At 41.3% G+C, this 24,357-nt stretch overlaps 1 protein-coding gene across 1 annotated transcript in view; it reads right to left on the bottom strand.

The window, feature by feature from the left end:
• Positions 1–24,357, bottom strand: part of FER1L6 (fer-1 like family member 6) — a 158,534-nt gene that overhangs the window by 5,790 nt on the left and 128,387 nt on the right. Inside the window, exons 32-39 of the mRNA XM_004265411.4 lie at positions 23,228–23,355; positions 19,197–19,367; positions 16,068–16,228; positions 13,686–13,828; positions 11,348–11,436; positions 10,787–10,885; positions 8,194–8,435; positions 6,510–6,673 (exon numbers count right to left, since the gene is read on the bottom strand). Of these exons, the coding sequence (XP_004265459.1) occupies positions 6,510–6,673; positions 8,194–8,435; positions 10,787–10,885; positions 11,348–11,436; positions 13,686–13,828; positions 16,068–16,228; positions 19,197–19,367; positions 23,228–23,355 (1,197 nt within the window). The remainder of the gene's footprint in view (positions 1–6,509; positions 6,674–8,193; positions 8,436–10,786; positions 10,886–11,347; positions 11,437–13,685; positions 13,829–16,067; positions 16,229–19,196; positions 19,368–23,227; positions 23,356–24,357) is intronic.

The following is a 24,357-nucleotide window of genomic DNA, read 5'->3' as shown; positions in this document are numbered from 1 at the left end:
GATTTGGTGCAGACAAATTGGCATCTGAAATCGTGCTCTACCACTTACTAGCTGTGTGACCTCGGGTGAGTTACGTGCCCTCTTTGAGTCTCAGTGATCTGGGATGTTAACAGCATGTACCCCATCAGATTGCTTTGAAAAATAAATGATACAACACTTATAAAGTGCTCAACTCAGTGCCTGGTGAATAGTAAACACTTAAAAAATCATAGTTGTTAACTTCAACACTATTGTATGGAGAGAAACGCATCATTTCCTGAGAAATATATTCTGCCCATTCAGAAAACTCCCAGAGAAGTCCCAAGGATGCATATTCCCACAGGAAAAAAAAAATGCAAAGAAAAAAAGGAGGCAGAGAATATGAAATTAATTCTGCCCTAGGCATAGCAGTTGTCAGCTAATATCATGAAAAGCCTTGTCCCCGCTTCACTGCCCTGCCTTTGCGGTCACAAAGCATTTATCTGGTATCGCAGAGGCAGCAGGGGAAGGTGTTTACTGACATAGTCTGATAAACGCTGCTCCGCCTTCCGTGTCTCTCCACACAGAGGGTTCCATGTCCTATTTCAATCATCAGTATTCAACCAAGCACCAGGTAGAGGTCTTAAGCTAATAATATCCTCCAAATGTAATTTTAAATCAGAGCTAGAAAAAATGGACAGTGTGAGAGACTATCTATTAACCTAATGACATCTATGGATGGAAGAAAATGATAAGGAAAGGTCCTAAAAAGACTAGATTGGTTGTATTGCATCCATTGTTTATGGGCTTCAAACTTCACTGGGCCTGGAGGGTGGACACTGGGGGAGGCTGAGAAGTGATTGTGTTCAGGTTGGACATGCCTTCTTCAGCAATAATTATTGCTTATTAAACACAACTGTCACTCATATGAGATGAGGCATTCACATACATTAATGGTGGGAATGTGTACTGGTAAATCCTTTAGGAAGAGGAATATACACCTATACATACATACATACATACATATACATATATATATATACACACATATATGTATCTGCACACATATATATGTATGTGTGAGTATATGTGCATTACAGTATATTATCATACTCTGGACCTGTGAATTCCATTTCTGGGTAGCTAATTAAGGAAATAATTCAAAACTCAGATAAACCTTTAATGCACAAAGCATAGTCATTATTATTTTGGATGTTCAAATTGTCCTATTTTTCACAATGAGATGTTGTGTAGGAGGATATCCATATTCTCAGGAGATGCATAGGGAGTCTTTAGGGGTAAAGTGTCAGAATGTCTACAACTTACTCTTAATGGTTCAGCCAGTGTGTGTGTGTGTGTGTGTGTGTGTGTGTGTGTGTGTGTGTGTGTGTGTGTGTGTGTGTGTGTGTGTGTAAACTATATCCATATATTCACATATACAGACAAAATAAATATATCAAAATGTCTACAAATATTAAATCTAGGTGGTGGGTATATGGCTGATCATTGTACTATTCTTTCAACTTTCTGCATGCTTAAATTTTTTAATGCATGTATGTTGAGGAAAAAACACATGATTTAACTGTAGCATTTCTATTTTGAGAATACAAAGAATTAGTAATATTCATAATAAAATGTAGGGGAATGCTCATTGTAACACTGAATAAAGCAAAATGAACAAGGCATTATTTTTAACATAGAATGATCACTATTATATAAAATTAACCAAAACCTATGCATATTGGGAATAACCAAAATGTTAGCAATAGTTTTCTTTGGGTGATGTGCATATGGGCGCTATTTCTTCCTTTCCACATTTTTGTGTCTTTCAAATTTCCTATAAATGCATATAATATACTTTGTCTTAAAAATGCTCTTCACATGAAAATACCTCCACTCCTGGAGAATCTGAATTTGCCACCTACTGTTTAGATGATTTGTCTTGTCTACCAGCTGCCTCAGCTAAGCTGTGAAATTCTGGATGGCAGAAATGTGTCTTATTGATCATTGAACCTTTAGCTGCTAGTGTACATGGCCATAATAAATGCTGACAATTGTTTTTCACACTAACCTGGAGGTAGTTTTAGTTGTTATGCTCTTGGGACTTACCTGGGCTACCTAACTGTAGACTTGCGAGATTAACCTGTAAAAGAAACTTCCTGATCTCCATCTTCTAAAGGAGTGATTTCTTTGAAGGTTGCTTTTAGTAGGATAATGCATATAAAATGCATAATGCAATGTGTTTCATGAAGAACATGTTCAATACATATTCCCTTTCCTTCTCCAAAGGGTACCCATTCTTTTGCAATTCCACTGGAGCTGTTTTTCACTTACTATCCATATTCCACACTAGGAGCTGTGTGACCCAAATGTCTAAATTACACTGCTTGGGTGTACAGATAAGCAGCTTTAAAAATAAGCCTGGCAGGTGGCAGTGCCCATAAACAAGTCCCTCCTGGCTGCTGGTAATTGGAATAAGATGACAATGATGTTCTGACTGCTGGCTTCAAGGCACGGGAGGGGAGTTCATGCAGAGTTGGAATTAGAGAATGTCTTTGCTGGAAACACACCTTGGAGGCACCCAGTCCAAACTACTCATTTTATAGACATGGAAACTATAAAAATTAATAAAGAGAAACCTCAATTAAAATAGAGTTGAGAGACCCGAAAGGGGAGCTCTCATGCCCTATGCTGATAGCAGAGCATAACAGGAAGAAGAAAGACTTTCTCTTCTCACCTGGCAAGAGCTCAGCCAATGAGAGACAGTCATGGCTCAGTCAGTGAAAAGCCATGGACTCTGTTAACTATAGCACTCCCAACTTCCTTTCCCCCTCTATAAAAGAGTTCTTTCCATTTTTGCTGGGGATTTGCACATGGCTACTAGCCATGGTTGCAGACCTCAAATTGCAATTCTTTGTTAACTCCAAATAACCCAGTTTTCGCAGGAGAAATAACTAGCAGTCTGTTGTTGGAGCATCTATCAGCACTTTATTCTTTTTTATGGCTGAATTCTATTCCACTGTATGGATATACCTGATGACATATTTAAAGCCATTTAAAAATCAAAATGGAGTAACTACGGTTCTGGCATCCAAAATGGAGCCAGGTGGGACCTCCCTGGTGGTCCAATGGTTAAGACTCGGTGTTTCCAATGCAGGGGACCCGGCTTTGATCCCTGGTCGGAGAACAAAGATCCCCCACGTGTTGCACAGTGCAGCTAAATAAATAAATAAATAACAAAATGGAGCCAGGTGACCATTGTGGATGCAGTTGCAGACATGTTCCTAAATCACTGGGAACTTGAATTTTCTGAACTGTATCAAATTCTAGGACACGACTGGCCATCTTCAAAACAGTATCTGCTGGCAGCTGCACCCTGAAACCTTGTAGTTTCAAAGTTTCCCCAACCCTTTTGCAACAATGTAATCATTTTGAACCCCAACCAGTTCTTGTTTAATAAGCGCCCTTACTTCTTGCCAGCTCCGATCCTAGTTCTTGACAAACAACCTGTGTAACCTTGCCCCACTTTGCTTTATAAGCATCCCCCATTTTGTAGTCCAACAGAACACAATTCAAATGCTTCTTGAATCTGTGTCTCCCAGGCTATGGTCCTAACAAACCCCAGATAAGCACCTCTTTACTTCAATAAGGTCTCTGTTTCTGAAATTTCGGTTAACATACCACATTTCGTTTATCCATTCATCAGTTGATGGACATTTGGATGGTTCCACTTTGGGGCTATTATGAATAATGTTGCTATGAACTTTCACAACACTGCTTTTTAAAAAGGTCGCCAGGAGAGGTACAAATTATTATGTATAAAATAAGCTACAAGGATATATTGTACAACATGGGGAATATAGCCAGTATTTTATAATAACTGTAAATGGAACATAACCTTTAAGAACTGTGAATCACTATATTGTACACCTGTAACGTATAATATTGTATATCAACTGTACTTCAGTTAGAAATTAATTAATTTTAATAAATAAATAAATAAAAGGTCGCCAGTGACCTCCACGCTGTTAAACCCAATCGACACTTCTCTGCTTCTTATGCAACCACCCAGGAGCATTTGACACAAAGACCCAGCTGTCCGCAAAAGACTCTCTCCTCTCTGGGTTTATGTCTCACCACATTTTCATTATTTTCTTCCTACATCTCTGCCTACTTCTCTTTCTCCACTTGTGGCCCTCTCCCACCCATTGTCCCCATTGCAGTGAGGGACTGTTTCCTGTGTGAATCAGATCCCCTCACCTCCCTGCTAGAAACAATTCACTGGCTTCCTGTTGATCTGAGACCAAAATCCATAAACTCTTCAACATGGCGTCTGAGGGCTGCATGATCCAGCTCTGGTTTCCTCTCCACTTCATTGGCGTCACCCTCTCTTCACCCTGCTCCAATTGTGCGAGGTTTTTGCTTGTTTGTATTTTAATTCCTCCTATGCACTGAACTCATTCTCACCTCAGGGCCTTTGCCTGTGGTGTTTGCTTGGTGACAAATGCACTTCCATATTTTTCCCTATGGCTCACTACTTTTCATTCTTTAGGTCTCAACTATAAAGGTTCACAGTCACAGAAAGTTCTCTAACTGCTGTATGGAGTGGGAATATCTGCCTTGGATATGCCTTAACTCAGCACTTCCCAGCCCTTGTTTTAAGAATTTGCTAGGCAGAGCAATTCTCAGAGCTCCCTGAGGGTCTGTTTCTCACACTGTAATCCTCAGTTTGGCTCAAATAAAATTCACTTTTTTCTCTTAAAAAAAAAAAAGAAGAATTTGCTTTCTTGGTGTGCCTGTGGGTAACTCGCTGTGCATTTGTGTGTTCATCTATTTACCCTTGTGTGTCTGTCTTTGACATTGGAGTATATTATTCTCAGGGCCTATCCTTTAATAGATACTCAATAAATATTTGTTGAATGAAATGAAGAAATAAATTACATGGAAAATAGTCAAGTAGGATCAAATGAAATAACAGAAGGGATCTGAACATATTTGGCAAACTCTGCAGGGCTATAAAAATATAATAGATGACTGCCATTATGTAATATATACATAATCACTGCCGTTTGTTTCATAGGAAAAGGAATTATGTCAAAAGGTAAGAATTTGGATTTCAGGACTTGGCATTCCCCATTTCCTGACCTCATATTACATTCTGACAACTCTGACCAGTGGGCATTTAGCTGTCCCCATGGGGATATTTCATGACTCCAGGCTGCACTCATCATGGTTCCTCTACTTGGAGTAGACATTCTCCTTTTCTTCATCTAGAAAAGGCCTTTCATCATTCCTTGTTCTTGAAAAATTTGTGCTGTGCCCTGCTTGACCCTTCAACATCCTCAGAGGGGATTAGCTCCTCCCCTCTTCCTTCCCTGTGTCATTTGCACTTTGACTATTTCATGCAGAATGTACTGTTGATACATCTGTCCTCACTGGACTCTGAGCTGGATGACAGCACAGGCCATGCTTACTTCATTTCTGAACCCATCCATTCATCAATCAAGTCACTGACTGAGCATCTATTTTGTGCTAAGCCGTGAAGCCTGGAGCAGAGTACAGAGGCTGCCACGTAGTGAAACCTCAACGCATACTTGAGGAGACTGGAAGGAAGGAGCCTGCTTGGATCCTTGTTCTTTTGATCCAATCTCACCAGATGGGACTGAATTGAGAATGGAGGGAAGAGAAAGCTCCTAGAAAACATACTAAGACTAGACACCACGGAGTCAGGTCAGCAGCTCCCAGTTAAGTTCAAAGAAATCCTTGTCTTGTACCCATTGAGCCCATAGCACAAAGAGAGAGTGAGCAATCGGTCTCTATGCAGACCTGCTACCTGAAAGGTCCTGACTTGCGTTTGCTTTTGCCGCTGGCCACTAGGAACAGAGGGGAGAACACGCTCACCCCAAGAGGAGGACAGCAGTGAAAATAGGCCCCCTATGCTGACCCGGTCCCTTTCCTCACCTTCACTGAGCACTTAAGTCCTCCACCCTCTCTTACAGGGGAGTGACGAGCGGGCTGAAAGAAAGGGCAAAAGAAGCTTTCTTCCTATGATTTGTGAAAGGTCCGAGTTCCTACAGCATGTGTCACACAGTATGGACCAAGTTGGCTAAGCAAGGACAGGGGTAAATGGCTCTCCTTTCTGCTAGTATCCTCTCGAGCAAGTTTTAAAAGGATGGATCACTTTTTAAATGGAGTTTCACGTTTTGAGGGTGAAGGGATGAAGCAGTTGTATTAAAATTGTACATTAGTCAGGACTTTATGCATAATTTCAAGAAATGTTGAAAAAATTAATGCCAGGGCATATGCTCAAGGTAAGAAGATAGAAACCCAGCCTGGTATAGATCACTAGTAAATCAAGCATGCTGAAATATGGAAGGCACAATGCATTTATACATTTTTCAAAATTCTCGCTTCTCAACAGAACCTTTGCCCTAAAGGGCTCTATGTCATTTTAGGGCACTTGACTTGAAGTTTACAAAATGACTCATTTAAAGAATATGAGGTCCCCTGCCTGCCCCACCCTCACCCCGTCTCCTACAGCTGTCACTTACCGTGAGTTCTTTGCTTTTAGTGAAAGGCCACCAGCCCCGCACACGCTTTTGCTGGAATATGGATATCTTGCTCTCCTCACTTGCATTTTCAAACTTGGTGAGATCGCAGTCTTTGGCAGCCTTAGCTGCTCGGGGAAAACTATTGAGGTTCATCTCCAGGGAGCCTGTGAAGAGATGTCCTTAACAGTTATAGAAGGGCTTGAAAATCCATCATCATCCTCATTCACCCACTCATTCATCCATCCACTCACTGGTCATTCAGTCAGGACCACATGGGATCCACAGGCATGTGCCAGGTACTGAGGGCACAAATATGACCAAGACATGTTTGGTGCATTTAAAGCATTAGTAATAGGGCAGCAGGTAGAAGACAAGGGCAGAGCTACCATATGTAACTTTCAAGCCTTAGTTTCCGGTGTCATCTGTTGGGCCTCTTCTCTGCTCCCTGAGCGTGATCTGGGTTACGTGTCTATCCTTTGAGCTGTTCCCTGCCTTAGCACAGACAGCCTGTAAGAACCTCCTCCCCCGACCATACCTCTGTCTCTGAGCCCACTAAACTGCAGGTTGGGGACTCAGTCTTACTGTCTTGGTAGCTGCTCTCCAGTACCATCGTGGGCTCTCAACAATGTTTTCTCTTTTTAAAACTGTTTTATACATTTTAAATGTTGCTCTCCATTTACAGTTATTACAAAATAGTGGCTGTATTCCCTGTGTCGTATGATACCTCCTTGAGCCTATCTCACACCTAGTAGTTTGTACCTCCCTCTCCCCTACCCCTATCTTGCCTCTCTCCCCGTCCTTCTGCCCACTGGTAACCAGTAGTTTGTTCTCTGTCACCTGTGAGTCTGTTTCTTTTTTGTTGCATTCACTAGTTTTCAACAGTGTATTTCAATGCGTGAATATAAGCCAGAGTAAGATAATGCCACGAGAATGTTCTATTTCTCTCTCCTTAATAACCTTTCCTTATTTCGAAAGTGATATATGTTCACTGTGAACATTTAGAGCATATGCACATTAGCAAAAAATAGAAATCATTTTTTCTATTATTTTTCCACCTCCCAAAAGTTGACGACTGTCCTACTTATTAGTTCATATCCTTATATCAGTCTTTCTGTCTCTTTGGCTATCTCTGACTATCTCTTTCTCCTATAAAAATAAACATATTTTTTACCGAAAGGGGATTTTTTTCCTATACACTTTTTTTTCACTTAATGCACCCTGCACAACTATCCAACTCATTAAATATTCTAATATTTTAATGGCTGCAGGGTTATCACTTATTGAGTGCTTACTATGTATGAAGCACTGTCCTTCGTTTTTAAATTATATTATCACATTTACAGCTCCCCTCTGAGGTTGTAATATTATTATCCCCATTTTACAGCTGAGGAAAACTGAGGTACAGAGGAGACCAGTAATTAGCTCAAAACTTAATAGCTTCTTAGTAGTAAAGCAAAGGTCAATTTTAGTCTGTTTGAATAAGTATCTTCCACCATAGGGATGCACTGTAACTTACTGAGTCAATCCCCTATTAAGGGCTATTTGGAGTGTTTCAATATTTTGCTATCAAAATTATTAAATAGCATTGAAATTACTATCCCTGGAGCTAACTCAGACTAAGTTCTCCAAAAGCTGGGACAAAACCCTCAACATTAATACGAGCTTGATGAAGCCACTGGCTTACCCAGAAAATCATCTGAAGACAGCCTTTCAAAATCCCAAACCTGAAGCACCAACACAGCTGGCGTCTTACACTCCATCTTCTCTAAGGAAAAGATGTTCTCCCTCTTGGTAATGACCATTTGCTTCTCTGCTGGGAGATACTGAAATGGAAATAGAAAGCGCCAGTTGAAGTTCCCCTCTCCAGTCAGAGAGTTGTAATGCACGTCTGTTTCCTGCTTGTCATCTTCCAAACCCTTTAACCACCTGAATAAAGACAGAAAAAGAATTAAACACTCAGGGCACATTATTCAGGCATCAGTATAATCAAGAGCGATTTAACTAGTTTCATTGTGGTCACAGATCCATGGTTTTAAAATTATGATATAGTTGGAATTAGATGAAAGCTTCCATTGACTCCGAAAGAGATAAATAGGGATCAAAGGGTCGGAAACTGAAACAAGACTCTCGGTCTAAGTCAGGTTGGGGAATTGTCTTCAGTTCTTGGGTAGATCTGAAGCCGCACTCAGTAAAAAGGGAGAAGTCAGGAAATATGAAATGAAAGTGTAACCTGAGTTTCCTCTCACCTTGGGCGACCTCTTTATAACACGTACCATTTCTGCACCCACTACATTACATTGCTACCTTACATAGGTAAATTACCTAACCTCTCTGTGCCTTTGTTTCATCTGGAAAATGGAAGCAATGACAATATCTAGTTCATAGAAATTCAGAGGAATTATATGAGATAGTATATGTACAGTGCTTTGCGTACTCCAAATGACCTATTATGTTATTTCCTCTTAGTATTATCTAGTCTTTTTCCTCCGTGCCAAGTATAAAGTAAGCTACAATGAATACATTTTCCCCTAGTACTTTATCCACAGCTAATTAATTCTTGAGAAAAAAGGTACTTTTAATTCAAACTAATTGATAATGCCAAACCACTTGCTTTCTGAAAGCAGACATCCCTCCCTCCACCCCAACCCACCCTGGGGCATGGGAGGGTAAATACCCTTCTATTTCCAGAGGAGTGGTACCACTTGGGGTATGGGCACAATTATTTAGCTAAAGATGGTGCTCGGTCAACCTATATATGTGTGGTATCTCTTATGAGGCAAGGAGTGAGCTAGATGCTAGGGGAGTGATGGGAGCAAACAGGGATGGTTCTTGCCTTCATGGAGCTACAGTCATGGAGGGAAGAGGATGGAGGGAGATAGGTGGGATGGCAAAAGTCACCAGTGAGGGATGTGCAAAGGCCCTGTGGAAGAAGAGGTGAGGACACATTCTAAAAAGGGAAAGAAGCGGGCTTCCCTGGTGGCGCAGTGGTTGAGAATCTGCCTGCCAATGCAGGGGACACAGGTTCGAGCCCTGGTCTGGGAAGATCCCACATGCCACGGAGCAACTAGGCCTGTGAGCCACAACTACTGAGCCTGTGTGTCTGGAGCCTGTGCTCCGCAACAAGAGAGGAAGCGACAGTGAAAGGCCCGCGCACCGCGCTGAAGAGTGGCCCCCGCTTGCCACAACTAAAGAAAGCCCTCGCATAGAAACGAAGACCCAACACAGCCAAAAAAAAAAGGGAAAGAAGCTCGGTGTGACTAGAGAGCAGAAGGCAAGGGGGAGTATTGATCCAGCGAGATGAGTCTGGAGACATAGGCAAAGTCTAGTCATGTGTGATATTTTAGGACATATGAGGGATTTGGATCTTTGTCTAGAGAAAATAGGATGTCATTAAAGGGTTTTAAGTACAGGACTGATGTGCTCAGATTGTGTTTTGAAAAAATAACTCGTGTTTCAACAATAGAGAACAGATTATTGGAGGCAAGACTGAATAGGGAGAGACCAATTCAGATAGTATTGGTATTTCAGTGACCCTAGCAGGAAATGATGGACGAAAAGATGATGATGGTGATGTGGTGAGATGAAGAGAATGGACAGTGCTGACAGCTATTTTGGGAGTAAAATGAACAAGACTTAATAGTGTACTAGAAATGGGAGTGTCAGTGAGGAAGGGGGTTTCTTGTTGGGGGAAAACAAAGAGATACCAAAATAAGGCTGAGATGAATTGACTGTTTCTGAGATGAGTTTTATCTGAGGGTACATGTTTAAGTCACATTGTTTCTGATTCTCTACCACTTCACCTCCCTCCCTGATTAGGGGTGAAAAGGAAACCTACAAAGACATTTGTATTATAGCCAAGATGTAAGAGAGAGATACAAAATATTTAGTTTCCTGAGTCCTAGGTTGGTAAAACTAGCAAACGGGAAGGTATAAAGTTTAGCTTTTGTACTAGGCTTATAATCTTCTTAACACTTAATCTTTCATCAATAGCACTACAGCTCTCTACTTCCTTCTGGTGTAAAGGTATTTTGAATGTCATTCAAAAAGTTTAGGCATCCAATATTTAACTGAAAGAGACGTTTATATAATAAGACTTCCTCACAAAAATATTTCATAGGATAATCATTCTTAGCAAAATGACCAAATAAGGCAAATATTTGACAAAGAAAGTGACCTTATCTAACAAGGTGAGTAAGATGGACTCCTTTTGTGAGATGGTTAGGGGTTAAAGAGGTGAAGAGGAGGAAAGGGGGTATGGAGTTTGCTGGTAATCTTACCCTTTAACATAAATATCACTTGATTTTTGTCCTGTGAAGATATTCTCATCCTCTAAAATGACATCTTCCGTGTTCCAGATGGTCACTCTCAATTCATACCTGGGACAAGGGAAGGCAGACTTAGGTTGAAGACCTTGGACGCTGAGTCGATTGGTGTCTATGTGATTCTGGTACTGCTGTGAGTCTATAAGCTTCCTCAACTTTACCAAGTTCTAAAATGTCAAGACTTAAGGTCTTCGTTCCATCAAAACCAAGTGTCCCAGCTGGAATCGCCAAGAACATGAATTTCTCTGAGCAGATCCTCTTTCCATTAACCAACATTTTTCAGAATGTTGAAACTCAGGGGCTCCTACCATAAAACAGGGGCCACCATTTCAATCCCCACCCCTACTATTATCATCACCACTCCCCCGCTGCTGTACTTGGCCGGGTGGCAAGTGAGGCATGATTATCAGGGGTCAGCTGATTAATGTAATGTATCAGACACCAGATCAAATGACATGATCCTTTAGTCCGAGACCTTGGTCTCTTTCCTTGAAGGTGGGGCTGCAGGTTACTTACCCTTTGGGTTTCCTTGGCGAAATGTCAACAGGAGGTCCAGGCTGAGGCATGTCTTTGGGAAACATGTCCACCCACATCTGCAGGCGGCCCTTGTTAAGAAGACATCCTTTAGATTTTTTGGGGGCGGGGGGAGGGGGGCACTATCACATGGACACTGACCGTTCGCGGTGTTAACAGATCCCTTTACTAGTAATGGATATTAGGTACATAAAATATAATGTAATGTGATATAATAAGGATATTATCCATATTATATTCAGAATATTTGTTGACAAAGACAGAACTTATATTTTTATTAAAAATTAGAACATATATCAAGAGGAGCGTGTATCAAGAGAAGGGGAAGGGTAAGCAAAACCTTATTGCGCACCTACTATGTGGTAGACGCAGTGCTATGCACTTGAAAAGCATTGTCTCATTAATTCTTCCAATATCCCCACTAGGTAGATGTTATTATTCCTACTTGGCAGATGAGAAAATATCTTGCCCATGTTTACACAGGCAACACGTAGCAGAGCCTGGATTCAACCCTTGTCTGCTGACTCTAGAGACCCTGCTCTTCTTACCAACCCCTAAGGATTACAAAGATAACACTATCTGTCAGAAGAATCATGCTTCATTGCTTCCAATGTACCTTAACATCCATTATCTCCATCAGTGCTCACCCCCAGCCACGTTTCTGTGCTACACATAAAAAAACGAAGGTTCAGAGAAGTCAAAGAAATTATCTGAAGTCCCGTGGCTAATTCGTGGCAGAACAGGGCCTTCCATCCATTGCTTTGGACTCCATACATCAAAATGTACCCTGTTGCAAGGGATGTGAGAGCCCAGGTGGTGAGAAAGTCCAGTGGATTCCATATTCAGGTCTGTTGTATGCATGCTAATTGCTCCATCAGCTCAGGCAGGAAGGTGAGTGATCAACAAGGGCTGGGATGGTCAGGGGAGATTTTATATGAAGTAAGTGGGGCTTCCAACAGAGTGGGAAGGATTTGTAGGATTTGGGTGAATGAGAGGGGCTTTGGCTAGGAAAAAAAAAAAGAGGATTTCCATGGGAAGGGGCAATGTAGGCAAAGAGTTAGCATTCGGGAAGAGAAGAACCAATTCAATGGAGGATTATATTCTAGGTCTCTAAAGAGACATTAACATTCACTGTTAACCAAGAAGCTACATCTGACAGGCAAAATGAAGGACACCAGTAACCAAAAGATTTCAAACATCTGGTAGTAAATCTTAGGAAATAGTCATAAGCTTCTACATCTGATAAAAGTTTATCCTTTCAAGACACGCCCTCACACATGCTATCACGAGGTTTATACCCCAGCATTGCTGGGATAGCAGTGTGGGAGTTCCTGCCCCATTATAGTCAAGCCCACGTGCTTTGCCCAGACTACACAGAGAGTGAGTCCAGAACTGGGACAGAACTAGGGACTCACACTGCCTGGGTTAAATCCCACCTCTACTTATTACCAGCTGAGTAACTTTGAGCAAGTTACTTAAACTCTCTGAACCTCAATTTCTTCATCTTAAAAGTAAGGATTATAATAATTTCATCGTGAGGCTGTATTAAGAAATAAGCGTGAGGTGACACACACACCGGTTTGTCTAGGAAAATCGTGGTGTGTGCCCCTTGTATCAGCTTAATTATTAATAGTGCCTTCTTTCACTCTCAAAATGGCCATAATTTGGATAACTAAATCTATGGCCATCCTAATTAGGTGAGATAATTTCTGTAAAGGGCCTAGGACATAAAAGCCTCTTAATAAACTTGTCTTCTCTTCCCTTCTAACTCAGAAGCCAGATCTCTAGTTATCTTTTCCACACAGCTTGTTTTGCCAGTTCTTCAAGGTAAGCCTCCATCTATTGCTTCTTTGGGAAAACTAGTGGGCTGTGTGGTTACTGATAGATTTTTGGACAAGGTCTTGGGCACATCAGATGAGTTTTGAAGTTTCTCAAATGTCAGGATTCTTCAGAAAGAACGTGATAACTCAAATCATAAAAGGGAAAGAGCACTAAATCCTACTCTGATTTTAGGGCAGAGTTTCTCAATCTCAACATTCGTTTGGGGCTGAATAATTCCTTGTTGTGGAGGGCTTCCCACTACAGAATAGGATGTTTAGCAGCATCTCTGTCCCTTCCCACTAGATGCCAATATCACCCCCACCCACGTGAGACAACCAAAAATATATGAGACATTGCTAAACATCCAGGGCAGGAGGGGCAAAATTGTCCCTGGTTGAGAACCATTATTATACAGCACACAAGATTAACTTGTACGGGAAAAGTCATTCTCTTCGGGGATGAACACTCTTATTGGGGCCAGAACTGTCTTGGCCACTACCTGCTCCATTCCTGGCTTATCCCTGTGGTACAGTGGCCGAGTTTCTACGTGCTCAGGAACCAGCCTACACCCAACCTCCGGGATATCCTCCCAAGAGTGTAAAACGCTGAGGGCCAAGTGCTCATACGACTCCACCGTCTCATCTGCATGGAAGAGAGAAAAATAAAGAGACTTGTCAGATGTGTTCCTGTAAGGTGATAGTCATGGGCTGTCAGATGCGTTTTCAAACACTCCCTTAAAGGTTCATTTAAATATACCAAGGAACCGGGAGAGAGAAAAGGCAGTGAAAGAGAAAAAGGACAAGAGAATGGAAAGAGGTAGGAGTAGAGTGGTGGGAAGGGGAAAGAGATTGAAAGTTAAGAGAGCCAACCTATCTACAAAACAGAAACAGACTCACAGACCTAGAGATCAGACTTGTGGTTGCCAAGGGGGAGGGAGAGGGAGGGACTGGGAGTTTGGGGCTGGTAGATGCACACTATTACATTTAGAATGGATAAACAACAAGGGCCTACTGTATAGCACAGGGAACTACAGCCAATCTCCTGGGACAAACCATAACGGAAAAGGATATTTTTTAAAAAAAGAATATATATATGTGTATAACTGAGTCACTTTGCTGTACAGCAGAGATTTGCACATCATTGTAAATCAACGATACTTCAGTTAAAATAAAAATTAATTAAAAGAAAGTTAAGAGAGTGGGAAATGAGATGGGTTGACCAAAAGATCCAGAGCTCAGTCAGAGTCTTGGAGTACTGGACTCCCTTCACCCCTTGAATCAGACTCCTTCAGAGTCTATGAATCACAAACTTGGCTGCAAGGGATGAGAGAGGGTATGTTTCCTGGAGACATAAAACTGTTTGCTAACACCATAGTGGGAGAGGGCCTGGAGAACCAGTGTGACCCTAAGCAACGTGGTGAAACAGCCACAATACGTGCCCATCGATGTCTCTTGACTTTTCTCATCATTGCTTGGGATCTCCCGTCTACCAACACTTACTCCAGAAAAGATTCTCTGATCTAACATTTTACCAAAAAAGGTAATTCATGACAAAAACTGCCAGTAGAAACTATACTCACAAAATAAGGCAAAAATTGTTGAAAGAATAAAATCTTCTTGAACAAAGTTTAGAAGGGCCAAATTCAACATAGGAAAGTTGAACCAGGTTTAACCAGAAAAAGGCTACCAAAAGAATCTCCCAACAGCAGTCATTACAATCAGTAAAAGTCAATAGGGATGAACAAGTAATCAATGAATTAAATCTTTGTCAAAAAGTTTAATCAGTCAAGAACTGATCTTAATGAATATAATTTCAGATTTTTGGTGGGCAAGTAAATTGGTTAATCACGAAATGTAGAATACTGACCAAGGGACTGAAGTGGCTTCATAGAGTACATTACAAAAAAGTATTTTTCTCACAGAAATTCATCAATATCATTAATACACTAAATGTCAATAACTCTGCATGCATGAACCTCTAAGAAGTTCTTGGGGCCAAAACAATAAGGTAAAAAGAAATCTTGGCATTGAAGTGGTGGGATCAACATAGTGTCAAAACACCCTGTAGCGTGTACTTAATCGGGCTTTTTGCATCAGGAGCACTGAACCATATATAGGTAATTTTTAAGCATCAAATGGACAGGTGTGACAGTAGAGAAATTGTTCTATATCCTTAAAGTAAAGGTGGCTTTTTTTTCTTATCCTAAATTTATGAAAGGCTCTCTGGGATCTTCCTGGTACATCCTATGTTGCTCGTATGGAAAAATCTGTTTCTTGGTGTTGAAACAGGAGATTGGTTGGTATAACACTTATGGGGGTAATTTGAGTTGTGTCCAGTGATTTATTTTATGTAATATTAATTTTAAGGTATTGTCTATCTTCTGACACAACAATTCTACTTATATGATATGTACTGTAGACACATCAGAAATATGCAAAAATATGTGTAAGGATGTTCGTGGTAGCATTAAGTGTCACTACAAAAATGGACACAATGGAAATAAATGTCACAGCCATAAAATAGAATATTATCAAGGATTGTTTCAAGGAACAGAGAATTGTCATAATCTATTGGAAATAGAAAATGCAGAGTACAAAACTATAGATATGGTACATTTAAAATTATGTAAAAATGTGCCAAATTGCACACACACAGTGCAAAATTTATATTTCTGTAAAGAAATATACCAGCACGCACCATGGTTACCTCTGAATTTGGGAATTAAGAGTGATTTTCATCCTCCTCCTTACTCTTCCATATTTTCTATTGTGAGCATGCATTAATTTTACAATAAATGAGCATTATCTTCAGTCACCAATACCACTGAAAGCAGGCTTTTCAAAAGAAGAGCCATGTCAGCGGGATACATTGGGGGAGTTACCTGTGTCCTCCTCGGTGAAGACTGTTTTTCCACAAAAGACCTGGTTTCCTATCTGTATTTTCCCAGGGCAGAAGTAGGGGCCATCCAGCTTGTTGTCTTTGCAGAGCTTGGTGAGGATTTCGGTGGGTTTGGACATGTCTCTCCAGGCATTGTATCCTTCTCTGAAAAGTGGAGGAGGGACAGAGGGTGAGGTCCAGCCTCCGTGGGAGCCACATCTGAGGTCCCGGTAAAAAGATCCACCTAAGGATGATCTGTGTTAATCCTTCAGATTTAACTTGACCTTCTACATGCTTGGGGCTAGTGTTTTCATTTTATCATCTTCTCTCTCTTCTGGTCAATACCTCTGCATATGTATGCTCGTACAAAAGGCAGAACTTCTGAGTAGCTTGACATAAACATTCCTTACAGGTAGTTTTGGATATTTTTTTAAAGAAATGCATCCTTTAAAAAAAATCTGAAGTGAAATTCACATAACAAAATTGACTATTATAAAGTTGACCAATTTGATGGCCTTTAGTACTTTCACAGTGTTGTGCAACCACCACCTCTATCTAGTTCCAAAAAATTGTCATCACCCCGAAAGAAAACCCTCTACCCATTAAGCAATTACTCCTCACTGCCCCTACCCCACCCAGCCTCTGGCAGTCACCAATCTGCTTTCTGTCTCTGTGGATTTCTTTGCAGGCAGTTTTTGTTTAGTTTGTTCTGTCCCTAGCAGAATAGCTATTTGGCTGCTACTTATTCTAAGAAGAAAGCCTAGCTCATCCTTCCAATTTCTCTGCTTCTTTCCTCCCTTCTCCTCCTCCGCCAACTCATGTCACAGGCAGGAAGTCTTGATGTGCCGTTTCTCTAATCAGTTATTTCCTAGTGGTGAGTTTCTAAATCTTTTCAACCCCTTCTTCCCTTAAAAAACTAGCTGTTTGGTTAAAAATTATTAACTTGCAATGAGATGCTCCCTAGGAACCATGACCAAGATAAGCCTGGATTTCTCTGCTCCCTGGGATGCGGGATTCATCAGAATTTAATTTGTTTAAGCATTGAAATAAACCAAAACATGGCTATAAAGCAGTTTTCCTACACTGGGCCAGAGATATGAGGATCCTGAAAAGACTCCAAGCCACCCCCAGAGCCATATATAGGCCTCCCCAGAAATAAGCGCTCTTGTTTATTTTTAAAACTTCAGAGAACAACTTCCCTGACTAAATTATCCTGGTCCCTGCTAGTTCTACTGTCAGGAAATTCTCCTGAACAAAAGATCCACCATGTTTGCTTGTGGCTTCCTTTACCGACTTCAGAGCGAGCACAGCTAATCATTCTCTGCATGGTACCCTCTCAGGTACTTGAGAATGATGTAAATACACCAGGAGGCTTATAAATTCACTACAGTCCCAAAACTGAACCGGCCTTCTAGGCTCAGAGAAGAACAGGCCCGCAGTAGAGACTTGTCTGAAAAATCATGCCATGGAGGAAATAGATGCTCAGACTGTGTTAATGAGAGTGTAAATTGGTCCAACCCTTCTGGAGAGCCATTTGGACATATATATTAAAAGTCTTTAAAGTGTGCATTCCTTTTAATGGAATAAATCCATATCTATGGATGAACACTGAATGAATGATCAGAAAGGTTTGCAATGGCTTTTGTATGGGAATGTGCATGGCAGCAATATTTCTAATGGAACAAGAAAGAAAAATATAAATGCCCTGAAATTCAGGAAGGGAAATTGGTTATATCATTTTATAGTAAATTTATATAATGGAACACCACTATTAAAATAATGACTTTGAAGAATATTTAATGACATCATAAAATGCTTATAAGGGTATAAGTCCAACAAAAAGCTTACAAAATTGCATGGACAGTGTGAGTCCAACTTTGGGGGAAATAGAATAGAAAAAAATACTAAAAGGAAATACATACACATTTTTTAATGTAAATTTTATCTCTGGATAAAATATCTTGAGCATCATTTTGTACTTTCCGTATGTCCTAAATTTTCTACAAGGACTATATATTACTTTATATTCAGAAGAAATATTTCCAAAATTATACCATGGAAATCTAAATGGATGCTTTTATATTTTCCTAGCTGATATTTGTAAGAGTTTTCTTCTTAAGATATTAAATATATCATACTTTAAAAAATAAAGCTGGTCTCTGTTGCTCTATGTCTCATTTCTAATTGAACATTAAGGGAATGTAGTATTTTGATCGTAACTCAGCCAATATCTTTATTTAGAGGCCTACTGCTATTTTTGTCTTTTATGAAATTTTTGTCACCAAGAAAGGCAGGATTACATTTTTTCCTTCCAGATTGAGTGGGTGTAGTGTATTCTTGGTTATTAAAATACTCATAGCTTTGGGACTTTGAAATAGTAAATATTCATGGTGTGTGAAAAAGCATGATACATAACTGTATGATCTTAATTACATAAAAATGGACGCTTAGTCGTGTAGATACAAAAACAAGACCTAGAAGGACACATCAAATGGTAAACTGCTGGTGATTATGGATGCTTTGTTTTTTGCTTCTTGTGTTTTTGGTTTCCTATTATGCACAGGTTAGCTTTTAAGAAATAAATGTTATTTTAAAAGGCTTAATAAAAGTAAAAATAAAAAAATAAAGCAGATAATTTATATTTTAAAATTAATCAGAATTCAAAAATCTTTGTAAAGAGTGAGAGCTGGACCCACTTTTCCCACCTGTGTAAGATGGGGATAACACCTTAATGGGTTTTGAGAGAATTGAATGAGATACTCCATGTAAAGTGCATGGTATATTGTAAGCACTCATGAGTGTTTGTTGTAATTAACTAGGATACTGGCATTTGTATTATATTAGTCATTCTTCTAGCATCATTCCCCACTGGGAACTCTGTCCACCAGGCCCAGCTGATCGAATGAACAAATACAATTCAGCTCTTGACTCTTGAAGAACCTGCCCTGGGTTCTAAATCAGTTTTGCTTCCCCAGCCCCAAGTACCCTCAAGTGCAGTGAGCAGTTTCCCCAAACTAGCCCTACTGACATGGAGCACATCTGAGATATTAAATCTGGGCCTTGGCTGGCCTTCCCAGCACATGGGCTGCAGCCTCAGAACACCAACAGTGTCTCCATGGGAGGAATAACTTACATCTCATATTGATTCTGCAAGCCACAGATGGCTCGGTGTTTGCTGTAGAAGCGGTTCTCCAGGTCAATCCTCGTCTCACCAATGAGGTCATCCATCCCGATCATGTCATGGTCATAGATCAGCACAGAGAGCAAGGACTCCTTTGGGAATGTGGCCTGGATCTCAAATGACCTGCCATCCAAGCAGAGGTTTAGGAATCAACAGCATTTGGTGATAGAGAACTTTTCCCTGCTTCACTTTTAGCCCACCTACAGTCCATATGAACTCACTAAACACTCAGCAACCCAGTTACTACTTAATGGGTGTTTACGTGGTTTAATTTTTCATTGAGATGCAACCAATTTCCAACTCTTTTGTCTGTTTTCCAGTAGCCAATCATCTCCTCTTTTGTGGACCATGCCTTGTAGTCTTCAACTAGGGTGACAGCAAGAGGGAGAGGAAAGTCTTAGATTTTGGTCTCAAACAGGACTGATTTCTAATCTGGACTTTGAATCAGCCACTTTCCGGTTGTAATACATCGGGAAAGCTATTTCATCCCTCTCAGCCTCTTTATGTGTAAATGGGGATAAATATGTCTTCTTTATAATATAGCAGAGTCGTTAAATGTGATAGTGTTTGTATAAACACAGATTTTACTTCCAGGCATTCAACCTGGTACCCAATAATTTACCATTCCCTTTCTCCTCCATTGTTGCTTCATCAGGGATACCAGCTGGGTTTATTTGAAATGAAAATCCTACTGACAATGGAAAATCATTAGAACATAGACTTGCAGGACTGGAATGCTGTCTCTACAAGATTATTCTGAGCCCCTTGAGAACAGAGACCTCTTCATCTCCACATTACTGGAGGCTGCACTTCACCTGCAGAGAGTAGACACGATAAATGTTTCCTTGAACTGTAAGGGATCTCAGAAATCACCATATCCAATCGCTTCATTTTACAGATAAGGAAACTGAAATCCAGAGAACACAAGGGACTTGCCCAGGATCCTAAATCAGGTCAAACTGGGCTAAGTACCAGTTTCCTAACTCCTGGTACCGTTCTCTTTCCACAATCTCACCCCAATCAGTGTTGAAAGGAATAGCAATGCTGTCGGATTTCCCGTGACAATGCATTATCCGTGCTACTGAGCGTTAGAGAGGGTAACTAAGAATTAAATTGGGAGTGAAAGCCTGCATTTTAGGGAAATGTGTTCTTGAAAACAAAATCAAGGATACACCAGTGTTTCTCCAGTTGTTCCTGTCTCTGCCCTGGGACAAGGTGGGGAGGCTGGTCTGGGAACAAGGGACAGAGAGGATGCGCAGAGGAGGGGAGAATAGAAGACCCATTATTTCCCTGCCTGTCCTCAGGCCTGTCTGGGCTGCTGCCGTCACGGTCAGGTCCACTCTCACTCTCCAGGTTGCTAGGGACAGCAATCACAGCACAGCCTGGAGCCAATTAGCTAGCCCTCCTCAGAGAGAAAAAAGCAGAGATGCTGCACAGCTCCAGTGCCTGTAACTGACTGAGGCTGGCAGTTCTTGCAGGCCAGGGATACAGCTATGCAAAAAAGAAATTCGTTTCTTCCACCTGAAGACGCAGTATTGCCTCTCTGGGGCTCTAAGATTTGGATTTGAAACTGTAACTGATATTCTAGAGGCATCTCACAAGAAAGCCCCCAGCCGCCTCTGAGCTTGGCCATCACCAAGCTGCTGCCACCAAGGAAGGATTTATTAAGTGCTTAACTGCCCCTGGCAACCATGCCAGGACAGAGGGCTCAACTGTTCTGGTCCATCTCCCAGAGTTGTGTGCTATGTGCTCACAGGTTCACCTCTCCTGAATTTTCATTAGCGCTGCCTTAGAAAAACTACCAAAAACAGCTCACCATGGTTGGACTTCCAGTCATTCGGGGATAAACTAGGCTTATACCAACGTGTGTGTGTCATTGAGATAGGATCCCTAGAAACAGCACTGGTGTGAGAAAAGAGAATGCATCCTGAAATGGGTGAAAACTGAGCCTTGTAGAAACATTCAGTACCGAAAGCTTCAGAGCAAGGATGTCTCACTGTTTCTTTGCCCATTCATTCATTCTTTTATTGATTCACTTGTTCATTTGACATTTATGAGATATCCATTATGTGCCAGGCACTGTGGTTATTAAGAACATGAGGAACGACCAACTCTGACCAACTCTTCAGACATGTAACCCCTCAGGATGATGGGGCCCCATGAAATCCCACTGAAAACTGACTGAAGGGTAGTTTGTCAATCTGTTTGTTCATTTGCTCATTCTACAAATATTTAAAGAGCATCTGCTCTGTGCCACACCCTGTCCTAGGTGCTGGGGATGCAGCATTGAACAGACTAGACCAAGTCCCTGCACGAATGGAGCTTACCTTCTAGCGGGGAGATGGGAGACAGACATAAACACACCAATTCATGTCACAGGTTATGAAGAAAAGTAAAGCAGACCAGGGGCCAGGGCATCAGGGGTGGAGCCTGTGATATCCTCCTATGGGGAGGTCTCAAAGAGGAGTTCCCCAGGCCCCAGGTCGGGGATGAGAGCCCTCCACTCTCCCTGCTGGAACACAGATTGAGCCAACAATGTCTGTCCCTGAGTAACAATTAAATATACATCCAACAAAGCATCCACACCTGGTGGGCTTCTGGAAGAGGCTCTGAAATGCCAGAGGCAGGAGGGACTATTCCATCACCCTCTTCTTTTGCTTACCACAGCCATAAACGGAGGCTATAAAGCCAGTCTAATTCATGGCACTGTGGTGAGAGCAGCTCATAAAACGTGACTGCAAAGCACTTGACAAAATGAAGTGCTGGTTACGTAAACAGCAGGTAATGATAAAGGTCAACTCCCGATCGGGGAAGCAAGGGTAAGTTTCCCCAGCACGTCTTTTAAATCATTCTCTTTCATCTGAACAGGCAAGATGGTTTATTGCCTTCTTTCCTTGGGAGCAATAAACTGTAAGAGGCTGGTGCTGACCAAATGTCAGAGGGTCCAAAGCGATCACAAATGTGTGAATGAATTTAAATGAGGTGGATAAAGATTTCATCCCAGGCTCCCTGTTACTCCGGAAAAAAAGACATTAAATACACGTAAGATGTGTGCATTGCTAAAATGATTTTCAAGAGAGAGCAGAAGGAAGCTAATGAGTTTTGAGTATCTACTATGCACTATCATAGACAACACGCTAGGTGCTTGTCATATTTAATCTTCTAAAGGCGTCTGAGAGTCAAGTATCACTGCTATTGTTTTACAGATGAGAAAAACTAGGACCAGAGAGGTTAAGCTGTCTGCATAAAGGTACTCAGCCTGTATGTGGCAGGGTGAAACCCAGGTCTGCTTGACTCCAGAGTTATTGGCAGTCAAGGGCACAAACCCAAGCAGGGAACATAAATGTGTGACATACCCTTTTAGAAGATAAATGGGGTGGTAGGGTTGCTGTGAACTGGAGAATGCCTGGTTCACCTAAACATAACACAAGTGCGATGCATTGTAAACACTTTGCAGGAAAACAAAACACAGGCGGGGGGTGCAGTTCCACTTTTTGACCGCAGGGGTCACCTCAAATGAACTGCAAGATGATATGATGGAAAAATCTCTTTGGTAGAAGACAAAAGACCAAACATCTGGCCCCTTCTCTTCTACTTATGAGCTGTGTGAATTTGAACAAGTTTCTAAACCTCTCTGGGCCTTGGTTATCTTGTTTGTAAAAAGGAACTCTCTCCAAGGCAGGAGGCTGAATCTGATGACTGTTCAAGTGGTGTCTTAAATTTGAGATCTGGGAAAATCATTATTGGAAAACCATGGCCATGAAGACCATGCAGAACCAAGCTGCTGAAGGGACCAAGGAAAGAATTCAGCCCTTCTCCATGAAGAGAGGCTTGATTGGCTGTTATCCCGGGCAGGAGTCTGCATTTAATCTCCTGCACTGTTTACTCAGACCCACACACGTATCCACACCAAACACCCTACAGAAGCACCATAAGAACAAATGCAGAGCGGACAATGCAATGAGACCCAGGTGGCCACTGACCTTCCAAATACCGGGTTCAGTTGTTTAGGGATGTATTTGTCCCGGTCTTTGATTTCAGTTTTGCCAAGCTTGACCACAATGTAGGGATCCGATTTGCCATCTGGATCAGCTGGACTAAGATTAAATGCCTGGAGAAGAGAAAAAAAATCCCTTTGGTCCAGTGGTTCTCAACAGTGGCTGGCACCGGGATCCCCTGGGAGTTTTAAAAAATACTGATGCCTGAGGTCTATTCCCAGACATTCTGATTAAATTGGCCCTGGCCCTGGGGATCTTTAGAAGCTCCCTAGATGATTCTAGTGTGCAGCTATAAAGTTAAGAACCACTGTTTTAGCCTCTCTACTCTGCTGTTAAAAGTTATCAGCTTTGCCCAAGTTCTACTTTCTCTGGAGTTGTCTCCCCAGTGGAAAGCAGCCCTTGGCACAGAGTAATGAGGAATCTGCTGGACCAGGAAGCAGACGGCATGAATTTGAGTTCCAGTTCTAGGTAGTCATGTGATCTTGGGCAAAACATGTCATCTCTCTGAGATTAATATGTAAAATTATGGGATAGACCTAAAGCCTCCTCCCAGAAGCAGTGGACTCTGAATCCATGACCCCATCAGTCTTGCATTTAGTGCTGGTCAGCTGAGTAATGATCTGTTTCCGTCAGGGAGGACCAGGGTAGGGAGCTGGTGAGGAAGGACATGGAGAAGATGGAGAAACTGCAGAGATGAGAGCTGGATAAGAAACAATTGCATTTTTAGGACTCTGTCTTACAGACAGGAGGGTATAAGCACACAAAGCTATATTTTCAAGGTTGTTCATTAGAACGTTGTTTAATAGCTAAAAATTGTGAACAACCTATATGTCAATTACTTAGGGAGAAACTCCATCCAAAATTGTCCCTCCCCTGCTGGCCCCATGGTCTAGTGGTCAAGATCCTGGTTTCCATCCAAAATTGTCCCTTCCCCATTTACTCTCGTCACCATATTGCCCAATTTTTCTTTTTTACTGAAGTATAGTTGATTACATCCCCCAATTTTAATTCTTTATTTAGCAGTTATCTCTGACATTCATTTTGCTTATTTATCTGTCTGTTGTTTATTTGCATACCCTCCTAATGCCCACACCACCCCCAATTAGTTATAATTT

This window comes from Orcinus orca, chromosome 17 (assembly GCF_937001465.1).
Source record: "Orcinus orca chromosome 17, mOrcOrc1.1, whole genome shotgun sequence".
Classification (NCBI taxonomy): Eukaryota; Metazoa; Chordata; class Mammalia; order Artiodactyla; family Delphinidae; genus Orcinus; species Orcinus orca.
The sequence above is the reverse complement of the archived record's forward strand: the minus strand, read 5'-3'. Positions and strand labels throughout refer to the sequence as shown.